Consider the following 14,222-nt stretch of genomic DNA (forward strand, 5'->3'; position numbering starts at 1 on the left):
AACCTCAACCACGCGAGTGCAAGGTGTGTGTGAGCTAGTGAGTAAGTGCGGATAAGGTGGGGTGCTTTGGATTGAAAAAAGCTCTTGTCCACATGACAGAGGCTGTGACTACTTTCAAGCCTTCAAGGTGCTGTCAAAAATTTCATGTTCCCTGCTCTCTATAGCTGCTGGAGCCTACGCGAGGTGATAATTCGGTGTTATCGACAGCAATTAGACTGCACGAAGCACTCAAGACACTTATAAGGCGATTCACAGACCACCTGAAGCGTGCATCCGACTGTGTGCAGTTCACATCTGCGACATATTTGCTTTTACTATACAGGAGAGACGCGACGTTATTTTGGGCCTCTACTTAGCCGATCGATAATTCCAAAAGATATCCCGCTTGCGCTTTTCTATTCCGTTGGACATTCGGCCAATGCTAAGAGCCTTCATGCGTGTCCGCGCGTGCTGTCTGCAGGGTATACGGAATGGTAATAGAGATGAATTTGCGGATGCTTGCGGCATCAGTATTTGCGCTACATTGCGCTAGTAACAACATGACCGTGGCGCTCAAGCTGCCTACTGAAAGTGCTTGTGTCGAGGCTGAAGTCTTTGCTGGCTGTATCACTATGTATCATACACGCAGTCATTTTGTAGAACTAGTGGTTATCAGCTAGTTTTACAAAATTACTACGTGGCATTCGTTGAGAATCCGCCATTACTCTGTGTGGCATTTAAGTTACTGCCTTACAGAACGTGAGACAAGTGCAAAGCTGCGTTCGAGTTGACGAAATTTCTAAGGGTCTCACAAAGCAGTTGAACAGCCAAAACAGATTCACCCGATGCAGTGTTGCTTGTATTTGAGGCCACGCCAAACGCACCAGACTTTGCGCTCGAGCCTCTAGATTTCCCGAAGAAAATTTTTAGCTCTTGATCACGCCTCCGAAAGTAACTTACCTCAATGTTTTTTCGGGAAAAAAATTTGACGGACAATTGACACCCCTTTGGATTTTCCAGACCAGCGCGAATCTAGGCCTCATTAAAAAGCTTACAAAAATTAGATTTTTTTCTACGCTATAAATTTTCACTGAGCAATGTAGAAGCGATGTACTTTACTATTAGTCAAGAATAAACTGAGGGAATAAAATGCTTTATACAATTTAGTTACATACTTTCGCCCAAAAAGTACCATTTTTATCATTTTCTTTTGTTAACCTGAGCGTTATTCGTGAGCAATATATAACTCTTCAACGGCTCTCTGGGAAATGTACTACGAGGCAAAATGTTTAATCTTGAATAGAACGAAATGAGTTAATGGAAGAAAAATTCAAAATTTTAAATTGCGGTTTGCCCCGCAATTAGTCTTATTTTTCATACTGGAGTGGTCTAAGTAAAAACACAAAATGCGACATATTGCAAAGCTACGTTACGGTCGGCGATTCATATCGGAGCAATTTTTGTTTTATGCGCGAGAAAAAAAAAACATTTTTCAACTTGAATGCCTTGGAATGAGGCTCTCGTCTTTTTATGCCAGCATAAACATACCCCCAGTAGTCCCCAACGAACGGAGGATATCGTTTATTAGCGCCGTCCTGTACATCCGAGTGTTTTGCTTCTGGAAGGCATTTGGAAACATTTCCTCCTCCACCTCTATAGCGCCATTACTGGAAGGACGCCCAAGCCTTCGCGAGGATCGCAGGTGCTTTGGCCAAGCACTCGTGCTGTGATGGATGTGGTTGGGCTCTGGGAGTCGATGCCGTCCGCTCCAGGACGAGAACGCTGGTCCCGCTAGACGTCGCATAGTTGTATCCAAAGCCGGCCTGACACTTGACTCGCACAGGGCCTCCGCGCGAGGTTTCCTCTGTCAACTGCAGGGCAAGCCGTAGGGACACCGACTGGAGGCCGCTCAGGTGGTCTCCGACCTTGGCCGTGCGGTTCACGAGGAGATCGTAGACGAAGAGCGTGAGTTCAGGAGCCGGCTTCGAACGGCGGGATGCGCAGTTGAGGTGCACGGTGTCACCGACTTGGTAGATCTCCCTGTCCTTTGTTAGGGCAGGCGTTGTGTACAGAAGCTCTACGCGAAAATATAGCAAAGAAAGTGCAATTAAAAAGAGCGCATACACTCTGTGCCCCTCTTATACGCACTTAGGGAAAGAACGAAATGTGAGCAAGAATCCGCTGCACTGGCCCATTAACTATATGGTACTTGCTCCCAGCAGGAGGTCATGAGTTCGATGCCTGGATCGCGTACCAAAATTTTGGTACTGAGGGTTCTGCGTGGTTGTAATCAGTCTGAAGTCCTCTGATACTATACGGGTCTCCTAAGCCAGATGTTGCTTTGGCTGGTAATAATTTCAACAGTTATTAATGAACAAATAACTGTTATAAGCAGGACTAGGCATTGTAAATGAAAGCTTACTCCTTAACAGTCGAGCCAGCATATAACGAACCTGACGGTCACGTGGATTGCGTTCGTTGTATCAGATATTCGTAGTAAGTGAACTCTTCCTTTTACAGACAAAGTTACTAACACCCCGAAAGCGGCGTTAATTTCGCAAAACGTAACATACTGCTTCAGGCTCGTCGACTTCTTCAAACCCGAACGTACCGTGGTGCTTTCCAGGCTCTCCAGTGCGGTCGTGCACTCGTCGCAAAGACCTCTGCTGCCAGATATCTGCTTTAGGGACGGAATATAACTAATTGCGATTCAAGCCCCTATGACAACAGGTGGGAGGTCGGCCTCATTAACCAGGTTCCTCTTGATCAGATTCCTCATCTTTTACGCCCCTTTCATCCTCCTCTCCCCGTGTAGGGCATAGCAAACCGGGCATTGCCGGGGGGTCTTTCTTTCTTTCTTTCTTTCTTTCTTTCTTTCTTTCTTTCTTTCTTTCTTTCTTTCTTTCTTTCTTTCTTTCTTTCTTTCTTTCTTTACTTCTTTCTTTCTTTCTTTCTTTCTTTCTTTCTTTCTTTCTTTCTTTCTTTCTTTCTTTCTTTCTTTCTTTACTTCTTTACTTCTTTACTTACTTCTTTCTTTCTTTCTTTCTTTCTTTCTTTCTTTCTTTCTTTCTTTCTTTCTTTCTTTCTTTCTTTCTTTCTTTCTTTCTTCCTTTCTTTCTTTCTTTCTTTCTTTCTTTCTTTCTTTCTTTCTTTCTTTCTTTCTTCCTTCCTTCCTTCCTTCCTTCCTTTCTTTCTTTCTTTCTTTCTTTCTTTCTTTCTTTCTCTTTTATTGTTAGCCATTGTACACATAAACTTCTTTTTATTGCTTTATTTTAACTGCGCTTAACTTGCCCAAAGTAATGTTCGTTTGCTAGGGCAGGATCACTTTTTGTATCTTCTGGCGAAAGCATTTCATGCACGCTAATATTAGATAACCCTTCTGTTTTGCACAAGAAGGTTTCTTTTTTTTGGAGGAGGGGAGGGGATAGGAAAAGTAATCAAAAAGCAAAGGTCGAAAGTGACCCTATATCTTCGAGTGTTTGACAGTGGTCAGTTACCGGGTACAGTGAGATTTGCCGTGTACTGCGTTGTCGGGAAGGAAGCATGTGGGTGGTCCGTGTCGACTTCGCAGCTGTAAGTCCCTGCACTTGACGCGTCCAGTTTCTCGAGGTAGACTGAGGACACGTTCGACTGCTGTACCTGCGCGAAAAGAGAGAACGCCGCTAATCATGTATAGCGGTTGGGTCATTGCTTCCTAACCAATAAATGGGGTATTTCCACATATCAGTACAGCGCATACTGCGAGAAGAATTTGCTACGTCGCCTCGATCATTAACTAGTTCCATGGCTTTAGTGATAAGTATCGACCCCACCTATTTGGTCGCAGTTTGTTGCAAGTTGTTTGGGAGCATCATACACGTGTCTGTAGCTTTGTTCAATCATTTGTTCATTGGCGAACTTCTTTTCAGGATATAGGTTAGATTACGGCTTTAGATGTAGGTTAGAGCCTCTCTTTGATAAGAAGTCCCACCCAATAATGGTCTTTTTTTTTCCGAAGCAGAAGATGTCTCATCGCAATGAGAAAAAGAAGACCCACGTTTATAGATTTGTGCGCGAGCAGATTTCCTAAGGCCACCAGGCAATCGCGGCAAAAGGTTTAAGAATTTCGAAACGCCATGAACTGTCCTTTAACTTGCACTATAACAAACTGTTCGTAAACAAAAAAATTCTACATCTATTGTTCACAAACCGATCGCATGGGTGAATTTCAGCTCGCCCTGAAAAACCATCCAGTGCCAGTGACGCAGTACGGCCTTCAAACTTGTCCATTGTCCGTGCTGCCGCTGCCCTTGAAGCAGAATCTGCTCTGGGCCTAAGCTTCCTCTTCGCAAATATTAGGCGCCTCGTGATTAAACGAGAAGCCCTATCGGCCTTGATAGACACGGGCTCTGCTGATGTAGTCATGACCGAAACATTGTTGTCGGGCAGAACTGATACTTCTGAACTGTTTGATTGTCAACAACATTATAATGTTTATAGGAAAAATCGTTCTCTCCGTTCCGGTGGCGGGATTTTGGTTGCAGTTGCGAATAGCTCATTTTCTTATGATGTTTTTGTACCCTCGCAGCTTGAATTTCTTTGCACGAGTATTAGCATTAACCTTATAGGGACCGTAGTTTGTGTCTGTTACAGAACACCTCAATCTGCAGGAAATTTTTGTGTTGGCCTTAATGGCTCTCCTAATAATGTTATGAAGTTTCCAAAAGCGCCAGTTTTTCTTTTCTTTAAAGACATGTTAATTTCCTTGCCGTATCATGGACGGAAGACTCCTGCTAATATTTCAGTTTTTATGTTAACACACACACACACACACACACACACACACACACACACACACACACACACACACACACACACACACACACACACACACACACACACACACACACACACACACACACACACACACACACACACACACACACACACACACACACACACACACACACACACACACACACACACACACACACACACACACACACACACACACACACACACACACACACACACACACACACACACACACACACACACACACACACACACACACACACACACACACACACACACACACACACACACACACACACACACACACACACACACACACACACACACACACACACACACACACACACACACACACACACACACACACACACACACACACACACGCGCGCACACGCACACGCACACGCACACGCACACACACGCACACGCACGCACGCACGCACGCATGCACGCACGCATGCACACGCACACACGCGCGCGCACTGCCGGCGGCGATGTCATTACAGTAGCCGAAAATTTCTTTCCTCCGAGGCAGATGTTAAATTTGAGTAGGCTTGTAACTTGAAGGTTCGGACAAGGACGACATAGAGAAAATGAGAGGACAAAATGCTGTCTTTCGACTTCAATAAAAACAGGGCAAACCAAACGGAAATATACATATCGTTGACAGTGGTGAGGATAGAGGGGGGGTTCATGTGCGTGAGAAAGAAGGCAGGAGTAATGGGCATAAAATGTTGAGAAGCATGGCTAATCTAGATTCGATGGGCAGCAGCACGTAATGTGGTGAACTCAGAGATGGCCGCAACCTTTCCCTTTATGGCACGCGTGCGTTAAATGGCGTGCGAGAATTTTCAGCATATATTTCAGAAGCTACAAATGCCATCCGGTGCCAAAGGATACAACACAGCGCAAAGAACGGTTACTTCTCGAAGCTTGTTAAAACGCATTTATCCTTGTGAAAGAAGATTGGCGTTTACTCACTGAGGACCACAAGGTCCCCCAGTCTTTTAACCGTTTCGAACGACGGCGCTTCTGATGAGACCTCGCACTTGTAAGCTCCCTAAGTGGAATGGTTTATGTTGTCCGAGGTTAATGACGATTCGTTAGAGGCTGCGAGCTGAAAAAAAAAAAACCAAAAACATATGCTTCACTTAGAGGATGTACAGTGAGTTCTTCTCATCAACATTTACTTCCCCAGTAGAGTACAAAGCGTAAATTATTAGTAATTCGGGAGAACGTTAACATGTCTGGCAACACTGCACAACGTAAGCCAGGATGGCAGTTTTATATGGGTCCACGGCGGCGTTTTTACTTTGATTCGTGCTTCGATTTCTGGTAGCGGTGTGGAATCATGGTGCTTTGTCGAAGGCGAGAAGATTATAGTGGCCAATCAGCGCATCCTAATCGTACTAAATACCTACACCGACGACAAGGCCGAAATCGTCGCCCTGTGTGTAGATACGTCCAGTTTGCTAGCTGACCCATACCAGATCTCTCTCAACATGAAATGCCTCTTCAGAGAGCTCGACGTAGCACAAGACAAGTTCAGATGCGTGAATTAGCCTGTCTGAAAGGTACAAACAGTTTTGTGCAGCACTTATTTGCTGCTATAGGCAAGTCCCATTGCAGTTTTCACCAAACTAACTCCGTATAGACAAACCTTCACTTTCTTAACAAGCCTTCAGTTGAATGAGAAAAACATGTTTCCGCTCACCTTCGCCGCTCCCTTCTTTCGACCGATCTCCCAGTGGTGCGGTTGGTATTTTCGTTTTTTTTTTAACGAATATCGTGAAAAAGAAAGGGACGAACCGCTTTGTCTGTGTATTGAGCCATTCAGCTAAACCTAAGGGTAGGAAAAGGGGAGGGGCAACAGCTTGGTCAGCCCTCTCCCCCTCTCTTCTTTTGGTTGCTCCTTTCTACACCTCTTCCTTATGGGCAGTAGATGATGTAAAATTAAAGCAGCTAGTACAAATGCCTGTCATTTTCGCCTAATCTCAAATGCGACCGTAGCGGCAAATAAAGAAACAGACGGCGTCGGTGGCAGCAGGCAGCAATATTGAGGCGAAGCCGCAGATGAGCCAGGGTACACCGTAAGAAGGCAGGATCCCTTCACAGTTCCCTTCAGGACATTGTCTACCCGAGCGGAAAACAGTCATGCAGAAAGGAGGCTTCACGCCTTATTTTAAAGTTCCTCCAGAACTCGGGTCTGGACTCCAGATGGGGACAGCAAGAGCAGACTTTTGACTGTTATGGGTAATTTTGTTTATAGCAATGTAAATCGGTCAGGACTGAGGTATGTGCCAGGTTTGTGGACCCCATTTAATTTTCCATCATGCAAAACCAATGCCATGTTTCAGTCATTCCTCCCGTGCACAGCTGTTGAGTGGAATCACCTTCCCGCATCAACCGCTCCATTGCTGACAACAAACACTTCAACACCGCATTAGAGAACACTGTACAAGTAGGAGCATCTGATTCTTTTATCCTTTTTATTTGTTGTACTGCCATTTTTTTTCTCACTGTATTGCTGCACTGTACGTACTGTCTTATATTGTATGACATTGTATAAGTTGGCCATCTGATTCTTTGTTGCGCTAACAAAATGTGTTTTTTTTCCACTGTATTGATGCACTGTATGTATTACATTATATTCTAATAATCAGCACATCAATAACCCGTTAGGTAATATTGTATGACTAGGAGCCACCTTTTCTGTATTACTAATTTCTTTGCTGCTTTGTATGTAGTTTCTTTTTATTTTTGTAACCACTCCCCTCTGTTAGGCCTCTGGCCCTGAGGGTAAACGAAATAAATAAATAAATAAATAAATAAATAAATAAATAAATAAATAAATAAATAAATAAATAAATAAATAAATAAATAAATAAATAAATAAATAAATAAATAAATAAATAAATAAATAAAGTGTCACTACGGCGGTGCAATTGCGGGCAGAATCCGCAAGGCTTACCCCACGTGTAGATTGCAACAACCTCAACATCTCAACCTCAACCAGCCGTACTCGTGGTCCGCTGCGATTGTACACCTCTTGCGGGGGATACATGTTCCTTTTCATACTTTGCCAAAGATAGAGCTACGCACCTTCGTGTCCAAGAGGTAATACGCCATCAGAGCAAAGCACAGTTCTCAAAGAGTGTGATAGATGCGACGAGCCACTGAGCTCCTCACTACCATGTCAGAGTAAGGGTACCTTTGCTTGGGAATGTGTGAAGAGTACCATGGTTTAGATTGTCTTTCATTTCTCTGAAGTTTTGTCCTACATACCCCTCACAGAAGCCTCGAGAAGTAGGAACGATGTGCGTAGGAGTGATGCGCTTTAGCGTGCGCTATGCTTGTACAGTTTCCATCGCGTTGTATGCTGAGTGGGAAACAATGTTAAGGATTGATGAAAAGTCCACGGGTTATCAGATCTGCTCTTGAGTCGTGTAACGGGGCATTTGCTATACTCCCGGGGGTAAAAACGTCTCGAGGATCAGAAGGAGCCTTATCCTTCTCTCCGACAGCCTTGGTAGCTACAAGGTCTTTTCAGGAAACCTGCCCTGCTTCATCCCAATATTTCTGGTGAGCGCACAATGTATTGCAGTGCCTCAGGCTTTCACGATGCTGTTTCAGAAGGAGCGCATTAACTCCTTGCCCAGACAGGCCTAGCTCAAAGTTTGTTTTTATGAGATCCAGCTGTGCGTTCTCAGGGTGACTTGCAGTGCTTACGTTACTCGGCGACGCCTGGAAGCGGGGACACCGTTTGTGTCGGCTGATAGCTGGATAGGAGGCAGTATAGAGCACCTCTCCGTCCTTGAGCCACCTGACGCTGTAAAGCGCACTGCCTTCCAAATCGAAAAGGCAGTCCAGTCTCACTGTCGACCCACGAGCCGGCTTGGCTGAAAGCCTTAGCTCCGTTAACTTGAGCGCGCTGGTCACGCCGAGCGTACTTGTTGGGAGACATTTCATGCTTTGGGTTACATTTGGAATTCTCCAGACCATAACATTCGCAGATAAATTATAAAAAATTGACAGACGCTCTGATGGTCCGATGCGATGAACTGCGTAACAAAAATGCGCTTTTACGATGATGCCTTTCCATGTGATGCTTTTCAACTTGATACTTTTCTATTTAACACATTTTCATTTGATGTAATTTAGTTTTACTTTGCCTCGGTTTTATGCATTACTTTTGCTACATTTAGACTTCCCTTTATTCTCGCTGGCTTTATGGCTCGACAGTGATTTTTTTTTTGAATGATTTTACATTCGCTGCATTATGCACACTTCGCATTACTTTGGCGCGTCGCGTTGCGTCAGCCGATGACGCTTTCAGCTCCACTTTGCCTCCTACCGCACTCCCCGATCGCTTGGGAGCGTGGTAAGTACGTGATAAGTAGAAATGATAAACAGCGATAAGCAGTGATAAGCATTATTATCAAGGACCTTTCTGGATCATTCCTTGCGAAACGAACCAGGATATTGCGCTTGGTGATCCGCGATGTCGTCCAGAAGGTTTATGACGTTTTATTCAACTGTCTCACAATTCCTCACAATACCTTTAGGCAAAAAATTCTTTACTCTTTGAATTTTCTACACGGGTGAAAAAAATTGCCGCCATTAAAAAATAAAGGAAAACCAGTTCTTTATCTAACACTCCAAATTTTTCTGAAGAATGTGTAAGAATTTTTCGTTCGCATCTTATAGCAAAAAAAAAAATTGCCAGTGGACAATTTTTCACACGTTTTTAGTGCGTTATTTCAACCTAGAAATCACAAGTTTAACGCGGCAGCGCTAAGGGCCCCGTTCAGCGAAAAATTGGGCGTCACTGTCGTCGTCGGCGTCGTGAGCGAAAAATCCTCAGAGAAGCAACATAGGTGGTATATATACGTCACGTGACTTTGTGACGTGACGTCACAAAGTCACGTCACAAAGTCAAGCTGCCCACGGATTGTGAAGAAAGTGCCCACCGTGGCAGGTGACAGTTAAATTAATGACCTGTCGCTAGAGGCTCCTCGGGATGAGCAACCTGCGTCTCTCAAGCCTCACTGGTGGCTCTGTTTGAAACGCCGGGGCATTGGCGCATCACTTAACCACGGCATCATTGCGCCAGCAGTGGTAAGAGGACAGCCAGCGGTCCGTCACACACCTAGGGCGGACCTTAAGTGCCCCCTACAGGTTTTTGCTATCTCCTTTAAAAAATATACGTGACATAAGTGAGCAGTAAAAAACTTTTGGTCGACTGTCGGCAACATGTACCACTCGGTAATGCTAGAAATGCAGCACAACAAAAACTTTCAGAATTTAGAATGCCGAAGTTGCGAAAAGAGCATTTTGCTGCGTATTCAGCCATAAATTTTGTTCTTAGGTGTTCCTATTAAAAATACAAAACACTCCGAAATTGATGGATTTATGAGGTTTGGTTACAATAATTTCGTGACGAATTTTTGTTGGAGAATTTTTTTAATTAGGCGCGAAAAAGAGTTTTTGAACTTAAAAGACACATCGCCAGTCGCTGCTGCCACTGTACAACACGGCGGCGGCACTGCTAAAAATCCTAGCCCTTTATGTACTGACACATTCACGCGTTCATGCTTCCATGCCTTGAGCGTAGGCGGCGCTAGCATTTCTCACATGCTGTCTTTACACGAGGAGTGGCATGCGTCGGCGGTATTAAGGGACTCGGGGAGGGTACGGGAAAAAAAAACAACGTAAGTGATTGCATCAGGAAGCCAGCGTCTCGGCACCACCGCGCTCTGCTATCTCTTGTTCCGAACCAGTATAGCTTTCCCCGAGCTGCCGGAACCTCCAACGGCTAGCATATGGTAGGGCGAGAGCCAATGGATCAATAACTTGAACAGTGTTGGTCAAATGGTTTGGTTTGGTTTATGGGTGTTTAACGTCCCAAAGTGACCCAGACTATGAGGGATGCCGTAGTGTAGGGCTCCGGAAATTTCAACCGCCTGGGGTTCTGACGTGCACTGACATCGCACAGTACATGGGCCTCTAGAATTTTGCCTCCATCGAAATTCAACCGCCGCAGGCGGGATCGAACCCGCGTCTTTCGGGGCAGCAGCCGAGTGCCATAACCACTTAGCCACCGCGGCGGCTAGTGTTGGTCAAATGTTCAGGGTAATCCCCCGAGGTGAAGTAGAGCTCCCACTTCGAGTTATTGGTCTACTAGCTAGCCGTCCCGTTTAGCGCAGTTGGTTCAATGACTGTTCCGACGAAGCGGTGGTCCCGGTTTGAAACCACGAGCCAGGATGAATTTAGATACTTAGTTTCTCTGGAAGTTGTACAGCTTACCTTTGTAGACGCTCGGCGACGCTTGGGTGGATGCTGGTGGGTAGTTACTTCCTTATTAAAAATGGTTTTCTCACCTAAAAAAATGACCAGTAAATATCGCGGCGCGGAGTTGCATTAACAAAAGCTATGAACTGCGGCGCATACTGTATTTTTAATAGGAACACTTCAGCGTGAAATTTTTGGCAAATACGTTGAAAAAGGCACTTTTCGCAACTTCGGTATTTTATATCAGAAAGTTTGTTTGTTTTGCTGGTTACCCAGCATTTTTACTAAGTTGTACATGTTGCAAAGAGCCGACAAAAAGTGTTATATCGTTCACTAATATCGCGTATGTTTAAAAAAATGTGAAAATAGGGTTTTCTGGGCTAACTCAATTAATTGAAAGCGCTAAAAATATTTTGTACTCACAATACTCTGCTACCTGATACGAACGGACAGTGCCTATGCATTCTGAGGAAAGAAATGAGGAAAGGAAAGGAAAACAATTACTTTTGTAATTTTTTAATGCGACCCAGTTTTATACTCGTCTGGAGAATTAAAAAGTTGTTAGAGGTCTGGAAATGTTTTTTTTTTCTCAAAATGTTATGGAAAATTACATTCGACAGTTCAGTAAAGCGCCATAAACTTTCTAGAAGAAATCGGGGATGGTCGAGCAAAAATCTGGTGCGTTTAGCGTGGATTGACTCTTATGTCAGTATACTTTAATTAAAGCAAATTTGGATTTCGCTTTCCAGATGTTTCTTTTCACATGCGCATGCATATGGCTGAAAAAGGTAAGGTATGTATTAAAGCCGCATGGCAGACTCACATGCCACAAGTAAGATGCCGAAGATCGTGAGCATAGACTGCCTCTTGGGAGCATGGGGCCCAGCCTTATGTTGCCGTTCTTACCGGCCTTCAAACTGTCACAAAGCCTGTAGGCGGGCCTTAGCAGGGGCTTAAGTACGCGTCCGTTTTATGAAAAAGAAATAAACTCAAGAAGGTTTCGTTAAGAGCTGTTTTTCCCTCCGCAGACTGAGGTTAGCAGCGTACAGCTCCAGGGATCTCGTCAGTCTGATCTGTGACGCGATACAGGAAGCCCGCGGATCTGTGAAGTAAACCACCGGCAGTGATTGATGTTCCGTTTTCTTCTACATCGCTTTTTATTTTCTTCCGGCTCTCTGGGAGCTTTCACATGGAGTACGTGTCTTATGTGAACAATGTCTGAGGAGCTTATTGCGTGTGTCGTTTCTGGACTCTCCTTGAAAAGGAGCTGCGACCTCAGAGAGAGAGAGAGAGAGCAAGAAAGTAATATGTCAGAGACTATGCACTGTCGTGATGATGAAGAGAAAAAAGAGAAGATAAGAGGGTAAGATAAGAGAGCGGTTGAATAGCGCTTGGCAATCAAGGACTGTGAATGACCTCTCAAAGACAGTCAGTCGAAAGGCGATGGAAGGTTTTGTGACGGCGGTTAGGTCAAAATTAACCGGACACGCAGGTGCCACCAAAGCCTGTTCGTACTGACGGTTCGAGCTGTAACATGGAGCAGCGGCACAGACCTGTTGTGCATTGGTCGCTTGTGTAATGAAGCCTGCATTCATGGACTTTTTTTGTATACATTTTATGTGCATGTGGTGTTCTGGAGTGCCTGCATGCGTCACCATTTCTATCGTGGCTTGTGTTAGGAATTTTTTATTTTCTCTTTCGTTGCAGTCAGCACTTAGCTGCGACTTTACGATAGCCATTCGTTTCTACTGTGGATACACTGAAGCGAATAAACCATGTTTAAGGAAGAATAGCGACATACCGACGAGAATATAAGAACGAGCGAAAGAGGTTAAGCGGAAGAAAAAAATATTGGCGGTGGTTTAGCTCTGGTTAAACCTGGAGTGACGCGATAGCTACAGCTGGCCGAGTGGAATTTGGCCACGTGACCAACCACGTGATCAACCACGGCGCCGCGCCGCCGGCAGCTGCTCCGTGTCGCGTGACTAACCATGTGACAGCAGGGCGGCGCAGCCACATGGTGGTAACGCCGCCACCGCCACGGCGCCGCCACACTGAAGGCTCGAAATGCTGCCGTAATGTAGCTATCGCTGCAAAAAAAAAAATGCACCAGTCATTATTCGATGTGATGCGACAAATCTACGTCTGTAGCATGGTTGTACATTTCTCCTTAGCATCGGTCGCCTTTCCAATGCGCCTTTGCATTTGACTTCGCCGTCGCTTTTAGAGCGAGAGCTCTGCTCCTCGGTGCACAACTTACGATTTCGATGTGGACGAGACAATGACCTTGAATGCCTCACAAGGTCAAACCAAACTTAACTGCGTGGTGGCACTGCTCAAGCTATGGTAGTTTGACCACGTTATCATAGGACTATGACCATTGGGTACCTGACCTTGAGCTTGACCCTTGACCTTAAAATTTGATTTGAGACAGTAGAGACTATGTTTAACAGAGCTTTCGCTCGTATAACTATGTTCAAGCCGCGTTGAACTCCAGCCATTTTTTTTTCGTTCCGTTGGTGCGAAGGCTTCTGGTGGGTGGCGGCTTCTGAAGGATGGTGCACGTGGATGGAAGCTCATAGGTGGGAGAGGCATTTTTATCGGTGGGTGTGCGGAGGTGCACATCCGGTGCTAACGCATTAGAAGAGGAACACTAGGTGTGTTGTTTTGCAGATAATCAGAATTAGAGCAAATAAACCCTGGACGTAAATAAAGGACATCAGAAGGATAATTTGACGTGCAAGCACGTAGGGGAGGGGGAGGGGGCAGGGGCAGCAGTCTTCAAGCGTGTAGGCAGAGACGCACGCATGGTGTCAGAAAAGATAAAAGCTGATTGTGAACACTATTGCTCAGCAGAAAGTCCTATTGCAGAAAGAAAGGTGAGCAAAGCTTCATGCTTGATAATTGTTCTTAACAAGAGATTTCGTTTGAGCAATTTCGGGATGATTAATCGCTGATAGATTGCAATGGCGCAAGAAAACAAGGCAAACACATATGGTATTGACGCCTGTCTTCATCTACCGCTTGTTTTCGTCCTTGATTTCTCGCGCAATTGTGTTTCATCAGCAATGTTCTTGATCGGTCACTAACCGTGCGCTGGCCCCTTACTATCTGCAGCATTACGACCGACCTTCGGCTTGGGCTGTGGTATTGCAGGA

At 45.0% G+C, this 14,222-nt stretch overlaps 1 protein-coding gene across 1 annotated transcript; it reads right to left on the reverse strand.

Annotated features, from left to right (window-relative positions):
* Window positions 1-1,643: 1,643 nt before the first annotated feature.
* On the reverse strand, window positions 1,644-7,902 carry LOC144129924 (uncharacterized). The gene is made up of 3 exons (XM_077663983.1): window positions 7,876-7,902; window positions 3,477-3,618; window positions 1,644-2,056 (listed from the first exon to the last, which is right to left on the reverse strand). Exons 1-3 carry the CDS (start codon window positions 7,900-7,902, stop codon window positions 1,644-1,646), a joined length of 582 nt encoding a protein of 193 aa, XP_077520109.1.
* Window positions 7,903-14,222: the final 6,320 nt, after the last annotated feature.

Source organism: Amblyomma americanum, chromosome 4 (genome assembly GCF_052857255.1).
Source record: "Amblyomma americanum isolate KBUSLIRL-KWMA chromosome 4, ASM5285725v1, whole genome shotgun sequence".
Taxonomy (NCBI): Eukaryota; Metazoa; Arthropoda; class Arachnida; order Ixodida; family Ixodidae; genus Amblyomma; species Amblyomma americanum.

Coding starts and splice junctions, on each gene's coding strand:
- LOC144129924 (XM_077663983.1), bottom strand. CDS start 7,902: ATGGCGTATTACCTCTTGGACACGAAG. Junction 3,619..7,875: donor ATTACCTCTTGGACACGAAG/GTGCGTAGCTCT, acceptor CTTTTCGCGCAG/GTACAGCAGTCGAACGTGTC. Junction 2,057..3,476: donor GGCAAATCTCACTGTACCCG/GTAACTGACCAC, acceptor ATTTTCGCGTAG/AGCTTCTGTACACAACGCCT.